The 14,757-nt window shown below is 27.8% G+C and overlaps 1 protein-coding gene across 1 annotated transcript in view; it reads right to left on the bottom strand.

Moving 5' to 3' along the window:
* LOC113389301 overlaps positions 1-14,747 on the bottom strand; it is a 96,612-nt gene extending 81,865 nt beyond the window's left edge. Inside the window, exons 1-2 of the mRNA XM_026626348.1 lie at positions 14,595-14,747; positions 12,833-13,038 (exon numbers count right to left, since the gene is read on the bottom strand). Of these exons, the coding sequence (XP_026482133.1) occupies positions 12,833-13,038; positions 14,595-14,716 (328 nt within the window). The 5' untranslated portion in view covers positions 14,717-14,747. The remainder of the gene's footprint in view (positions 1-12,832; positions 13,039-14,594) is intronic.
* Positions 14,748-14,757: the final 10 nt, after the last annotated feature.

Here is a 14,757-nt window from a genome sequence, read left to right as displayed (position 1 = left end):
AAAATGGTAAAACACTTGATAATTTTATTATTGAAAAATTTCGAGTAAGAAAATAAAAACCTAACAATGACATGATTTATGCCTGTTATGGTGTTATTTTTAGGTTTTTATTTTTTTACTAAAATATTATCAATAATAAAATTATAAGGGTATTTTACCATTTTTCAATCCTGATTAAATGCGCCAACTTTTGATGAAATTTGCTAACACACTTTAGTACATTTTTTTAAAGGAGGGCCTCTCAAAGTCTACCAATCTTAAAAATCTTAAATGCATAGTTTAACAAAAAATCTTAATTCTTAAAAACCTGGTGCAATTGTGTTATTATTTATTACTGTAGTCCAAAAAATGTAATTCACGGTTACGTTTCCTAAATTTGAATAAACAAAAAAAAAATTAACCACACTAACTGAAAAATGGTCATAATTTCACCAAAGCTCTAGGTTGCAAATAAAAGCTCATAATTTCCAAATAAAGTGAAATGATTTGTTTTTCGATTTTTTCAGGACATTTAAGGTCAATGTTTAATGTTTCGGCTTGACGTTAAGTTCTGGGATATAGCATATAAGATTGTAATTGATAAAATTAAAATAAAATCTAAAAGTTTTAATCAGTGTTTGCCTTTACATAGGAAATGTTTTCTATATTCATCAAAAATTCTCTTCAACACATATGAGGATTTTTTTTATTGTTTATTTGTAGACTTTGTATACACGTACATTAGTCATACATTTTATAAGATCTCTTTCATTTTATTTAATTTATATAATTATATAGTGCACCTAAGAGGAAATAAAAATAGTATTTTTTTTTACACCCACTTTGTGACGAACTAATAAAAAACTCAACGTTTTCAACAACGCACTCAAATCTTTTCTGTTAAATTGATACAATTCCATTTTTAGCATTTAGACCAGTGGTCTCCAACCTTTTTAATTAAAACTTGTGGCGCCTCCCTTACATTTTTCAATAATTTAATTTTTAAATACTCAACAGATATTTTCAGACTACAAGTTAAGCTGCAATATTATGTTAAAATATGCATAAAAACAAATTGTTTTTTGTTTGTAAAATAGTATTCTGGAAACAGATGTACGCGCCCCACAGGTTGAAAAGTTTTCAATGAAAACTGCGGATTTAGACTTGCATTAGGAAAAAAAACTCAAAAGGGCACTTGAAATCCTTCACACTATTGAAAAGAAAATATAAATTATACCGATACATAGCTACCGATACATAGGCCCTTAAAAGGTTATCTTCCAAACAGTTAAATACTTAAGTGCCCTTTGCAGTATTAAATAACACTTGTAAAATTCAGAGAAAAAGATTATATATTTTATAAACATTGTTTGAAGTATAAAGAAGTAATATTAATATTCATATACATAAATATAAATATCAATGATTTTCCATAACTCAAAAGAAGTAGAGAAAACGTGTTGTTCTCTAATTATAAAACATGTTTTATAATTATAGAAACAAATAAAAAATAAGCTGAAACATTTTGTCAACTATGAGGTAATTGGTAATATATTATAAAACGTACATTCATTCACAATAACTCTTTTCAAGGTTTTACTAAATTTGCCATCTCTTAGTATGTAAGTAAAATTATAATATATTGTAAAAATCAAGTTACAGAAAAGATTATTTGAGACAGTTAGAGCAATGCTATTTTTTCAATATTCAGAAAATTAAAAACACGATGAATTTTGATTATTGATAGTTTGTACTATATTAAACTACAATATACATAAAATAGCTAGACCTGCCTTGGCCAAAAACTAATCATCACTTCTTCCCATTATTACGAATTGAATGTTTTTTGAATCATACAAATCGGGTGCTCGGTTCTTTCAAAAACTCGATTTCTATTTTCTGCACACTTTGCTATGTATCTCCGCAACGGCTGGACCTGTCTTTACCGAAAACTAATCAGAACATCTCCCTATCAATAGTTCATTGATATTCAAATCGGTTGATCGGTATCATTCAATCATTCAAATCGGTTGATTCGTGCGCCCGAAAACGTGGACAAAACATTGTATCCATACATACATATACACACATCCATTTTTTTAAAAGTATACCTAAATGTTCAGAAACCTTCAAAACGTGAAGATATGCAGAAATTTACAATTTTGCAAATGATTACAATAACTTACCACATTTAAATTAAAGTTAAGAATATTAATTCTAAAATTGAACACTTGCAGCTTAAATTGCTTAAAAAAAATTAAAATTTTTCAAAACAAATCAAAATACAAAAAGAATCAATATATAGAAAAAACATTTTCACATGCTACATTTTTTCAAAAATTTCAAACTTTTCAAAAAATCTTTTTTTTTCAAATTTTTAGGTACGGAAAGTGCCAGATATTTGCCTTAAGGCGATAACGATGCCATGCACCAATAGTTTAAATTATAATTAGAATGAGTAATATTAAATATGATACTGTTATCATCGTTACAAAATCAAAATGCGGTGATTTTTGTTGACGGTATGTGAATGCAATTCAGAAACAGAAATTTAGGAAATTAAAATAACTTTGCTTCCTGTATATTTATGTAGACAACAGTCTATTAATAAACATTTCATTGTGATGTCATTAACTCAAATCTGAGTAAACCACATATGTGTATGTTTTGCAAATATGCATTCGTTATCGATGTCAAATAAGACTATAAATTTATATATAAATATTAAATTCAGGGGAACTCTTTAATAATATTTTACAAAAGCAATGCAACAAAATTCTGGTGCTGTATATTTAAGTGTTTTGCTCGTACGATTATTTATAGAAATTTATCAACACTAGCAAATTATTTTTATCAATTCGTTCTAAATATTGACAAAAGCCATGTGGTTGCTGTGCAGTCAGCCGTTTTTCTCAGGTTGTCAGAAAACCTAACCTAGAAACCGCATATATGTCAAAAAAAAAAACGATCTTAGACAACAAGGTCTCTCTGACCCAGCTTCATACATACGAGTGACGTTGCAGTTTATGTGTAAAACGCCTGAATGAACAGCAAATACATGACATTTTGACAGTATTCAGTATGATTCAGTAGCATAATGTATGAAAGTTGAGCCGTAACATAGCCTTGCCATAACATTGTCTGTTGTGAGGCAGAATAGGCCCATAAGTCTCTTAAATACAGATTTATAGAGCATTATAATAATATGAAAGGTAGTCAAAATTTTCTAAATTGAAATTAAATCCAGAGTAAGAAATCTTATTTCTAAACTCATACAATCTCAGAATGGATAAATTCAAGTAGGTAAGAAAAATATATTTTAGGAAGTTAATATGATAATTTTGTTATAACATTTGTGGAAACTTCGCATATTTATTAATTTCGCATAGAGTAAGTTATAGTAATCGCAAAAAAATCTAGAATATTTTTTTTATATATTTTTACGTTTCAAATTTCTGAACATTTTGGCATACCTTAGAAAAAATGGTTGTATGTATGTGTGTGTGTATGCGGATACAATTATTCAACGACGATTTAGAGAACACGGATCAACAGATTTGTATTTGTGGAAAGATTCAAAAAACATACGATTCCTATTGGTGAGAAGACGTGCTGATTAGTTTTTGGTCAAGGTGGGTCCAACCGTATCGAAAATAAGAGACAAAAAGTGACAAAAATGGTAGTTTAGTTTTTTTGAAAGAACGGAGCATTCGATTTCAATAATTCAAAATAAACTTTTGCTTGCAATGACGAAATGAAAAACTAATTAAATTTTTAGGAAGGCAGGTCTAGCGGTTTCGAAAACCGAGTGAAAAAAATGCCATTTGGCTGTCAAAAACGATCATTAGACATATCAAATTATTAAATATTTTATAAAGATTTTAATAATAAGTACAAATTTTGTTTACATTTCTATGGGTTCCGTACCAATGATTATCCGTTAGAGGGCGATACAGCGCTTACGCACTACGAAATTTTGCCTCTGAAACAGCTAGCAGTGCGATTGCTCTGAAAAAAGTTCAAAATTTTCAAAAAAATTTAACATATAAAAATATGGTTTTTCGAAAAAGTCAATTTTCTTCAAAAATCTATTTCAAATTTCTCAAAATTCTATTTGTCTTTTTAAACGTTAGTTTTCGCTACGGGAACTTCCAGCAATTTGCCTTAAGGCACGATGCTATGCACCACTAGTTAACATTCATACATTTCATACACATTCATACATATTCATGAACATTTTACCTTTACAATATGTCCATTATATTTTATCCATACTTTCTTATCTTTATAGACCAGCAATACAAAAACGTGCGCCTAAACATTTTATTATTTTAAAATTGAATAGTTCAGTCGAAGAAATCAGTGCATTGGCAGTGCACAATGTAATTGTACTTTCTGTACGATTCATTTAAGTTTTACTAATACTAATTGTACAATACTTAAACCAGTTGCATAATAGAATACTTTGTAAAAAAAGAGTTTTTTGTGCGATGTTAAATGATCAATGATCAACAATGAGTGCAAATAGGGTATTGAAATCAAGAAAGCGTTGTTATTGTACTAAAAGGATTTTATTATAATACAATTTTGATTAACGTCTTTTGCCAAGATCAAAAAAAAGTGCAGAAAATGTATAGCAGTGTTTGTCAACGTGGGCTCCACTGGGTTCAAAAATCAACCCCTTTCACTACGTATTATTTTTGGAGTGCGCGAGTGGAAATGATTAATATTGTTGAGAACTATTTATCATAATATTTTTTGTTATCAAATCTTTATTAGAATAACTTTGGAATTTCAAGTTGTAAGTTAGTACCAAATCTAGCATTTATATAAAACTTTTATAAATCGACCCTTATTCGTACAATAAGGGTACGAACTTGAAACATAATCAATAAGTCGAAAGACCAAAAATCACTTGGATTGGATTATACCATGTTTCTATAGAAAGTGTATAAAACTTCCAGTTTGATTGTATTGATAAAATAAAGACAAACTAATGGGGTTTATAACATTCAAACAACACTGTCTTATACACTTAAAGTATCAAATTTTTTTAATCTCTAAAAATTGTTTAGAATATACCTGCCGGGTCAAGTAGTTTAAAATTGAATTAATAAATCATAAAAAAAGTTTGTTTTTGCATATCAAGAAAAGAACCAATAATTAATATCTTTTCAATATATAATATATTAGGTTGTCAAATATCTCCCTTCCGCCTTTTTGTCTTTTGAATTGCATTGAATAAAGAGCAAAAAAGCGGAAGGGAGAGGGAGATATTTGACAACCTATATAATATTACGAATAGAACTAACAAATTCATGGCTTATTACTCCAATTATTTCACAAATCATACATATGTCCTTTAGTAAAAAATTGTGATATCAGTTAAAATGTGATATATTGTAACTTAATTATTTTTTATTATTGTTAAAGCATATCATATCATGCTCCTATACATGTATATATATCAATATTAATTAGATTTAAAAAAGCCAATCGAATAAAAAATAAAAAATGATTTTTAAATATAAAATCATGTATTTCAAATACCAAATATTAAAATAAACTGAATAAACAAAATTTTATCAATCGGATTTAAAATGAAGAACATTGTCTAATATTTTGTTATGCCATCTCTCGGATTCATCCCTTATTATAAAACAACATGTGGTAACACTAAAGGATTGGTAACACTGTGGTACCCCTTTGGCAACACTGTTTCCGCCACAGAGGAGCAAGGGCAGTTCATGGGAATCTCAATTCAACTATTAAAGCAAACTCTTCAATTTTATTCAGTCTGATTGTTTATAAATATATTCTATGTAATGTGTACGTAAGTCTTTTATTTATCCTGAATTTATCATATTCTGCAAATTGGCACAACAATTTAAAATTTAAGCTAGAATTAAAATTAAATCCGATTAAGTCCGAATTATTTTTTGATATTCAAAAGGTTTGAAAATAAATTGAAAAAAATTCTTTCCCGCAAGCAATTGTTTCGTCAAGCAGAAATTTTTTGAATCTTTCAAATCGGATGCTTAGTTCTCTCAAAAACTGCCATTAATGCACAATTAGCTCGGTATCTTCAAAACAGCTGAACCTGCATTTGCCAAAAACTTATTACCACTTCTCCCAATCATTACAATTTTTTTGGATCATTCGAATCGGATATTTCGTTCTCTCAAAAATTCTATTTCTATTTTAACGGCTAGACCGACTTTTACCACAAACTAATCAGCACATCTCCCTGTCAATAGAAATCGAATGATTTTTGAATTTTTCAAATCGGTTCATATATACGCCCGAAATAGTCGACGAAAAATTGTCTCCACACATACACACCCACACCCACACACACACATCTATTTTTCCGAGGTAAGCGACAATGTTTAGAAACTTCTGAAACCTTACCTTACGGGAAGTTAAAAATTGCAATTAGAATTAACTCCAATTTTCTAATTTTCAGAGTATCTAACTTAATAATTTCTGCCATAAGAGAAGAAATGGTGAAATTAGCATACCAAGTTTGACTTCAAATGTAAAAAAAATCATGATTTATTTTCAATAATCTTGGACTAACAACAAGAATCCGCTCTGGTAAACGAAATATGGCAAACATGAAAGTTTTGTTTTTGTACGGAATTCTAAAAATAATTCCCCGACTCTGTGCAAGGTTATCATTATCAATAGATGCACTTGATTTCATATCTAATTTCAAGTGGGGAAAAGTGGTTTACCCAGATTTGTCATAATATGAGAGGTAATAGTGTATTCTAATGGTGTATTTTATTCGGTTTATTTTTTAAGTGGGAATGTGCGAGTAAACAGAAAAAACCGCGTGATGACGCAACAAGAAATTATTCTGGTTGTATAGGTCGCGGTATAAATATTATGGCTATGTTGAATTGTTTACTTTTGGAATAGACGAAGCACTAATGCACCTTTTTTTACTCAAAGTTAATCAAAGATTTTTTCTAAATTTTCTTACTTTTTTTTGACTAATTATTTTTGGTACGTATTTTTATTTGTAACACATCGTGTGATTGAAGTTCATTAAAATTTGGATAAGCAAAATAATAATGTTTAGAATAAAGTAACTTCCCGTTGGGTAAGTTATAGTAATCAAAAAAAAATCAAAAATGTAAATTTTTGCATATCTTTAGTACGTTTCAAAGGTTTCTGAACATTTTGACATACCTTAGAAAATGGATGTATGTTTGTGTGGTATGTATGCATGCTTGTGTAGTATGTATCTGTGTGCGGATACAATTCTTCACTCACGTTTGCGGCAGCACGGATCAACCAATTTGAACGATTCAAAAAAACATTTGATTCTAATTGATGGGGAGACGTGCTAATTAGTGTTTCGCAAAGGCAGGTCCAGTCGTTTCGAAGATACGGTAAAGTTGGCAATTCAGTTTTTGAGAGAACAGAGCGTTCGATTTGAATTATTCAAAAAATATTTCACTTATATTGATGAAATTAATTAAGACCTTAAGGCACGATACCATGCAGCGCTAGTTTATAGGTATGATTAAAAACATAATCATTTATCAAAAATTTGAGAAAATTTAAGTGATATTTGTTTATTCTAATTTCTTTATTCATTTAATATAGTTTCTACGTTTAAATAAAACGAGGAATTAATATTATACATTAAATATGAACAGTATTTTTTAAAATAAAAGAAATTAGTTTTGCAATGAAGTACACTCTTTACAAAATATATATTTATCTATAAATAATAATTAACTAGTGAGGTGCATGGCATCATGCCTCAAGACAAATTGCTGGAACTTTCCGTACGGTAATTAAAAATCTTGGTACGAAACCCAAAAAAACTTACACAAAATGTGTACACATTATTAAAATCTCTATAAAATATCTGATAATTTGATGTACATAAGTCCAATAAACATTTTTGACCGCCAAATGACAGTTTTAACTAGTTTTTATTGAGAGTCCATAACCGCTAGACCTGCCTTCCCAAAAATTGAATCATTTCTTCATCTTGTCAGTACAAGTAAAATGTTTTTTGAATTATTAAAATCGGACCAGTTCCGTTCTCTTAAAAACTGAGTTACCGTTTTTGGCACATTTTGTCCCGTATCTTCGGAAAGACTAGAACTGCCTTCGCCAAAAACTAATCAGCACGTCTCCCTATCAATACAAATCGAATGTTTTTTGAATTGTTCAAATCGGTTGATCGGTGTTCCCGAAATCGTCGACAAAAATTTGTTTCCGCACACACACATAAACACATTCACATACGCACATACACACACACACACACGCATACATCCATTTTTTCTAAGGTATGCCAAATTATTCAAAAACCTTTGAAATATAAAGATATATAAAAATTTTCATTTTAGATTTTTTTGCAATTACTTATTTAAATAATTTTAATAGTTAATTACTAACGTTCACACTAATTTTATCGAATTAAACGACCAAAAGCTAAGTTTAATTCACAGATCGTTTTTGGAATATTTAGAAAAACATTCAACTTATAGCTTTAGAAAAAGTTAAAGGATCAAGGAGTCATGTGAAATTTTTATAAACTAGAAATCAAACTTAAATTATACTCTTGCGTTGTTATTAGAATTTTGGTTAATAACTTTATCAGTTTAGGCCAGATCTATATTTTTTAAACCAAATTTTGGATTTAGACGCAGTCAGCATATCTTCTCTACTACATAAAATCAAGAGTTTATCACTAGCAATTTTTGCTATATCAGCTTTTAAAACATGTTTAATAAGTTGCATGAAAAAATATAGTGAATTATCTTTGCTAAAACCAAAGTTACTACTTCAGAACACTTATAAAGAGCAGTGAATTGGGACAAGACAAGTTATTGGTACAATTCCAATGCACATAATAAATAATGGTTCAGTTTTTTCGTTCGACTCTATTCAACAGACATATAAAAATGAGTTATAAAATGCTTACCAGCGCACTACTATTTTTTACGACCCAAGATTTATGCGTATATTGTTTACCATGATCTAGCACAATAGTACAACTATACGTAATAATTAAAAATAACATTGATTAAAAATCTTTGTCCATTAAAAATAATTATATTTACTGAGAAGTAAATATATTATATTAAATATCATTAAGTATTTTATATTATCTAATGAAGTTATTATAAATGTTTATATGCAGAAGTATAATGTGCAGAAGTATCATTCGACTATATTTTATTTTGATATTTTTTTCTTTTATTAATAATTGTGCCATCACGAAATATCAGCAATTTTTTCGGAAGAACTTATTGTTAGAATATTTAAATTGGATGCCAATCCATTAATTGGGCGTCCGTGTATGATAGAGTTTTGAAAAATTTAAACAAAATAATATGTACATTGTTTGCTGTCTTGCATTCTGAATATATCTAAAGATAATTCTGAAGATGTGATGATCTTCTTGAAATTCTATACGATACTAAAACAGCATTATTTGTAAATAAAATATATATTATGCCTTCTTGCATTTTGGATATATCTACTTATATCATTTGGATTTAAACTAAAATAATCTTGAAATAAGGGTCGTTACAAAAAATTAAATGTCACATTTATTAGTAGGGAAGACTGGGTAAAGTTGTGCCAGGTTACGGTTGAGACAGTGTCATAATAGCTAAACTATACTAATTTTGAGATAGGGTCCAAAGCGAGAAAGATGAAGTGTATTTGTTTGAACAAGTTTAAATTATTGCTTGAGTCAGCGCTCTACATTAAAATAATCTGTATACCGAATTGCTTTTAAAGAATCAAAGGTAAGTGTTTTGTGGGCTCGCTCTTTTCTTGTTTAATTTTATTCTATGACTAATGGTACTTAAGGGGGGCGATACATGTAATCGCCTTAATTTTACCATTTTTTGAGGATTTTTTAAACTGGGAAGGATGATAGAATCTTTTGAACTTTTTTAGGGTTAGTTTATTATATTAAAATACACAAAAAAAATTTTTTTAATTTTTTTTTTAAATGGCTGCCGTAAAAATAAATCTGCCAAGACCCTCTCGGAAAACGCCATCAATTTGCGGGCGTTCTCACTTTTCGTACGGTGATCTGAATTTAAAAAATTAGTTTGTACGTGTTCATAAAACATATCTTCTAGGTAAACCAAAAAAAATTAAAAAAGTCACAAAATCGTAAATTGGCACACCTTAGAAAAAAAAGTTCGATTTTTCAATGGTTTTTTGGTTTAAAAGGGTTAATTTTGAAACATTTTTTGGAATGTTTGAGGTTTAACTAGAAGCTATTATGTAAAGTAGATGTGTGCAAAATTTCATTGGAATGGTTGAGAACTTTTGAGTTATCTCGCCCGCAAATCAAAAATGTCGTTTTGAGAAAACGCGTTAAAGTTTTGACACAGAAACAGATAAGGTACAATAGCACTCAAGGCGAGTGAGGCGTGGCACTTAAATGAGTTTTATTGTATACTAATGATAATTTTGTTTTGAATTATGTACAGGCATATTTTTGAGATGTTATTGTAAATGTATGAGAGAAAAAAAAAAATCGATTTTTTTTTCTTGTTACATTATCGCCCCTTAAGCGTCCTACGGGAACTACGGAAAGTTTCAGCAATTTGCCTTAAGGCACGATACCACACACCACTAGTTTACTATTCTACTAACTAGTAAATTAACAAAATTATTTCTGATAAAAAAGTGGCAAAACCGTACCCAGTTTCCCCTATTGCGATAATCATAATTTAATTAAAATTTATAAGGTGGGTGCATAATTGAGAGAAAGATTTATACAGCGTAGGATATTAGCATTTTTTATAAAAAAAAAGCAAACCAAAGTAACCTTACTTATAGTACGCAAAAAAATGAAAGAATAATTTATTTTATACCAATTAAGTAGGAAAATGGTATCTATCTAATATTTTCTGGCCCAGGGTTATTTGAATTTTTAATTCTCATTGAAAATTGAACTATATATATAAAAAATTCTAAATATTTTAATTAAAAGCTCTCTTTTACTAGGTTTCTTAAAATTAATCTATATTATTTATGAGTATGAAAATGGAACTAAAATTTGATATCCATTCTCAAGAATGAATGTTCCTAGAATACACTCTTGTCGATTCAAATCCCCAAATATAATCAGAAACCATTCGTGGAAGCGTTATCAAATAATAATTTCAAGATCAAAACAAAGGCATTATTGTTTATGGGAACCATAATAATAATATTTATTGTCACTGTTAATTTATATTACAGGACAACTTTATTATGTTTAATATATCCGGCGAATACAGTTCTTTACATATAGTGATTTTGAACGATCTCATTCATCTAGCAGAAAGATTATTTAAAGTTCGGATTAAAAATTATAAATGAAATTTTAGAAAAAATATATTTTTGGTATGTAAGTAACAGAAATCAGAACTTAACGAGTCCTAAAAGTAGTGCCTGACTTCTTTTGACGACGCTTTATAGAAAGCAACCCAAACGGTTGCCCTATCTCTATGTGATTAACTTTTTTTGAATAATTTTTCTGACAACGTTGATTTTTTTATCGATGCAGCAACGCCGGGTAAGAGCAATTTTTAATTGGAAACATATTGCTATCTGTATTTCCAAGTGAAAATCGATGTCATTACTGCTTGACATCAGGCAGTCAGAGCTGAAGACCAGTATATTGAATCTGGATGTTCGATAAATCAAGAAAATATATGAGACATACGTTGCAAACTATAAGATATGTTCAAAGACACATCTTCCGACCGTGAAATATTCCCTGATGGTTATTTATTATTAATTTGCAGATTTATGCATTTTATTATGCGTTTTATTATGCATAATAAACTAAAAGTTACTTACATAATTACATAAAAATTAAATATTATAAATAGAACGGGAGATCTGCTCTGCTTACTATATAGTAAGAATAGAAAAGAATATTCAAGAATTTTATAATAGTCTTGAAATGTAAGCACAAGGTGACAAAAAATTAAGAAAAATCTTAATGAAGATTTAGTAAATTTGAAGTAATCACTAGCAAATTATGACGGTGAATTAAATTTATTTTACAATCTTTAATCAAAAACAAGTATGTATTAATAATTTAACCGAAAGTCTACTTGGTAAAATATTTTAATTTCGATTAAAATTTGATTTGCATCAATATGCTTTAACATATAGTTTTAACCTTTTATTTTTTATGATACCAAAAAAACGACAAAAACAAAAAGTGAATACAATGCTGGGCATCGCTGGAGCAATAAGAATCAAAATTTACAATTTTGTAATTGTTTATTGAATAAATGAGTTGAAAAGTATTATCTCTAGGTATTTAATAAACATTAAAAGATTTGTTAAAAAATCTTTAAATAAATCAGTGAATGTATCAAATGTAAACCTTTTCTAAAATGAATATTAAATGAATATTGAAGAACATTTGATAGCTTTTGATGAAAGCACTTGGATGAATATGAAATTTCTCAAAAAAGTAATAAAAAGAAATCTCATATTCATCCAAGTGTGTCTATCAAAAAATATATTAAGTGTTATTCAATATTTATTTGGTATTCACTTTAGAAAAGATTTACATTACTTTATATTTAACTTAAGTTAATATAAAGAAAAAAATATTAAATTAATTAGCACCTGGAAGCATCTAATAAATAAGAGTAGTTCGAGCAATAAGACAGTTGTTAAATGTAATTTAATATAAATTAAATATTCATAGTTGAAGCTTCCATGCATTTGATGAAAATCAAAGTAAAATACCACATTAGTTCTAATCAATAATAAAATAATATTTAACCGTTACTCTTGAAAACTGATGGTTTCATCATTTAAAACAATTACTTAATAAAGATAAATTTACCTTTGACGTTTTTTTCCCTCATTATTATGCATTCTTTTCTAGATTTTTTCTGTAAATTGTGACATTTAAGAAATCGTTCATACCAAGCTCTGCTAGCATTGAAGTTATAACTCTGAAGATAAACAGAAACATTTCCTATTTTTCGCTCATTATTTTTTGCAAGATCTTCAACAATTTCTAAAGCCTTTGATCTAATGGTCGAATACCTAGAAGATAAATAGAAAATCAGTAAAAACTGTGAGTTGCAAATAGACCCTAGTATATAAAAAAAAAATTTCTGTCTGAATTTAAAAATTATATATGTATATATAAATCAAAATCTGAACTTAAGCCACCTATAAAGAAACTATATATATATATATATATATATATATATATATATATATATATATTGAAATGAATAAAACAGCCAATGCGTCGAATGTAAAGAATTTATTTTAATTTTTTTATACGTTTCTAGACTAGATGTGTCTCATCATTCAGCTAAAAGAAGCTTTTTTAGCTGAAGCTCTTTTAGCTGAATGATGAGACACATCTAGTCTCAAAACGTATAAAAAATTAAAATAAATTCTTTACATTCGACATATTGGCTGTTTTATTCATTTCAATATGTTTCAACGTCGAACAAAAGATCCTCAAGATATAGATATATATATATATATATATATATATATATATATATATAATATTATTTATTTATACGGAACTTTCAAATTTAGATTTTGATTCAAAACTCTGGTCTATTAAAAATTATTGATTTATAAAGTATCATATTGATCGATAGGTCAGGAATAAATAAATTGACTATGTTCTTATGACTTATTTTATTTGCAGTTTGTAAAATGATTAAATATATATTAAAGTAAAATTACACCAACAGTCACTGTAAATTTTTCAATAATACTTTTCTATAAGACAACATGATGCACAGAAATGAACACTAATTTATATAATTCATCCCAATCAGCATTCTGTACTACAAAGATTATTAAAATATACATTCAAAGAAGATATTTTTAAGAAATTGAATTAGCTTTATAATTTTTAAATAATGGCTTCTCACAATAAACATGATGCTTAAAAGTTTTATTATATCAACTCAAATAATAAAACATAAGGTGTTCACAAATTATTGTTGAATTATCGAAAAGGCTTACAACTGGGTAACATATTGAAATTTACATTTATCATCATAATTAATGAATGCTTTTCTTGTATTAACAGATCAATGAAACATAAATTGAATATATTAGTGAAAAAGTAATTTGATAAACTATTGCTTAATATTTGTTTGAAAAACCTCTTATAACTCATCGCTTTACATAGATTTGATAATTTTGCTTCGAATAAACTTAATGAAATGTTACTCGAACAAATTTATACCAAGGCAAAATCATACATATATATATATATATATATATATATATATATAATATATATATATTAATTCATCAGTTTAATTTGATGTTTATAGATTAAAAATACTTATAGTCAACTCTGTTAATGTATATATGATATATACTGTTATGTATACTAATATTTTTTTCTAATAGTATAGCAAATCTTGGCCAAATACTCTTCAGGAACTAATTCCTGGTTATAAAAAAAAGTAGAAGAATTTTAAATAAGGATTTTGGTTGCAAAAAGGTCAATGAATACCAATCTCGATTGTACTTGAATGGAGGAACCCATTGAGACTTAAAATTAGAGTTTAAGTTAACAAAGTTACATTTATTGCTTCTTTGCATTTGTTATAACTTACTCAAGTTCAACATCATTTTTATTCTTAGTAATCCATTCCATCAAAATGCTTTCCATCTGATTTATAATAGGTTCTAGAGATAATTTAACTACTTTAACATTTTCAGGACCTACAGCCATCATTTTCGTTTTAATATCATCGCTCTTGGATTTTATTTCTCGTA

Source organism: Ctenocephalides felis, unplaced genomic scaffold, assembly GCF_003426905.1.
Source record: "Ctenocephalides felis isolate EL2017-DRISC unplaced genomic scaffold, ASM342690v1 CF-g0.4_SCAFFOLD_03573, whole genome shotgun sequence".
Lineage (NCBI taxonomy): Eukaryota > Metazoa > Arthropoda > Insecta > Siphonaptera > Pulicidae > Ctenocephalides > Ctenocephalides felis.
The sequence above is the reverse complement of the archived record's forward strand: the minus strand, read 5'-3'. Positions and strand labels throughout refer to the sequence as shown.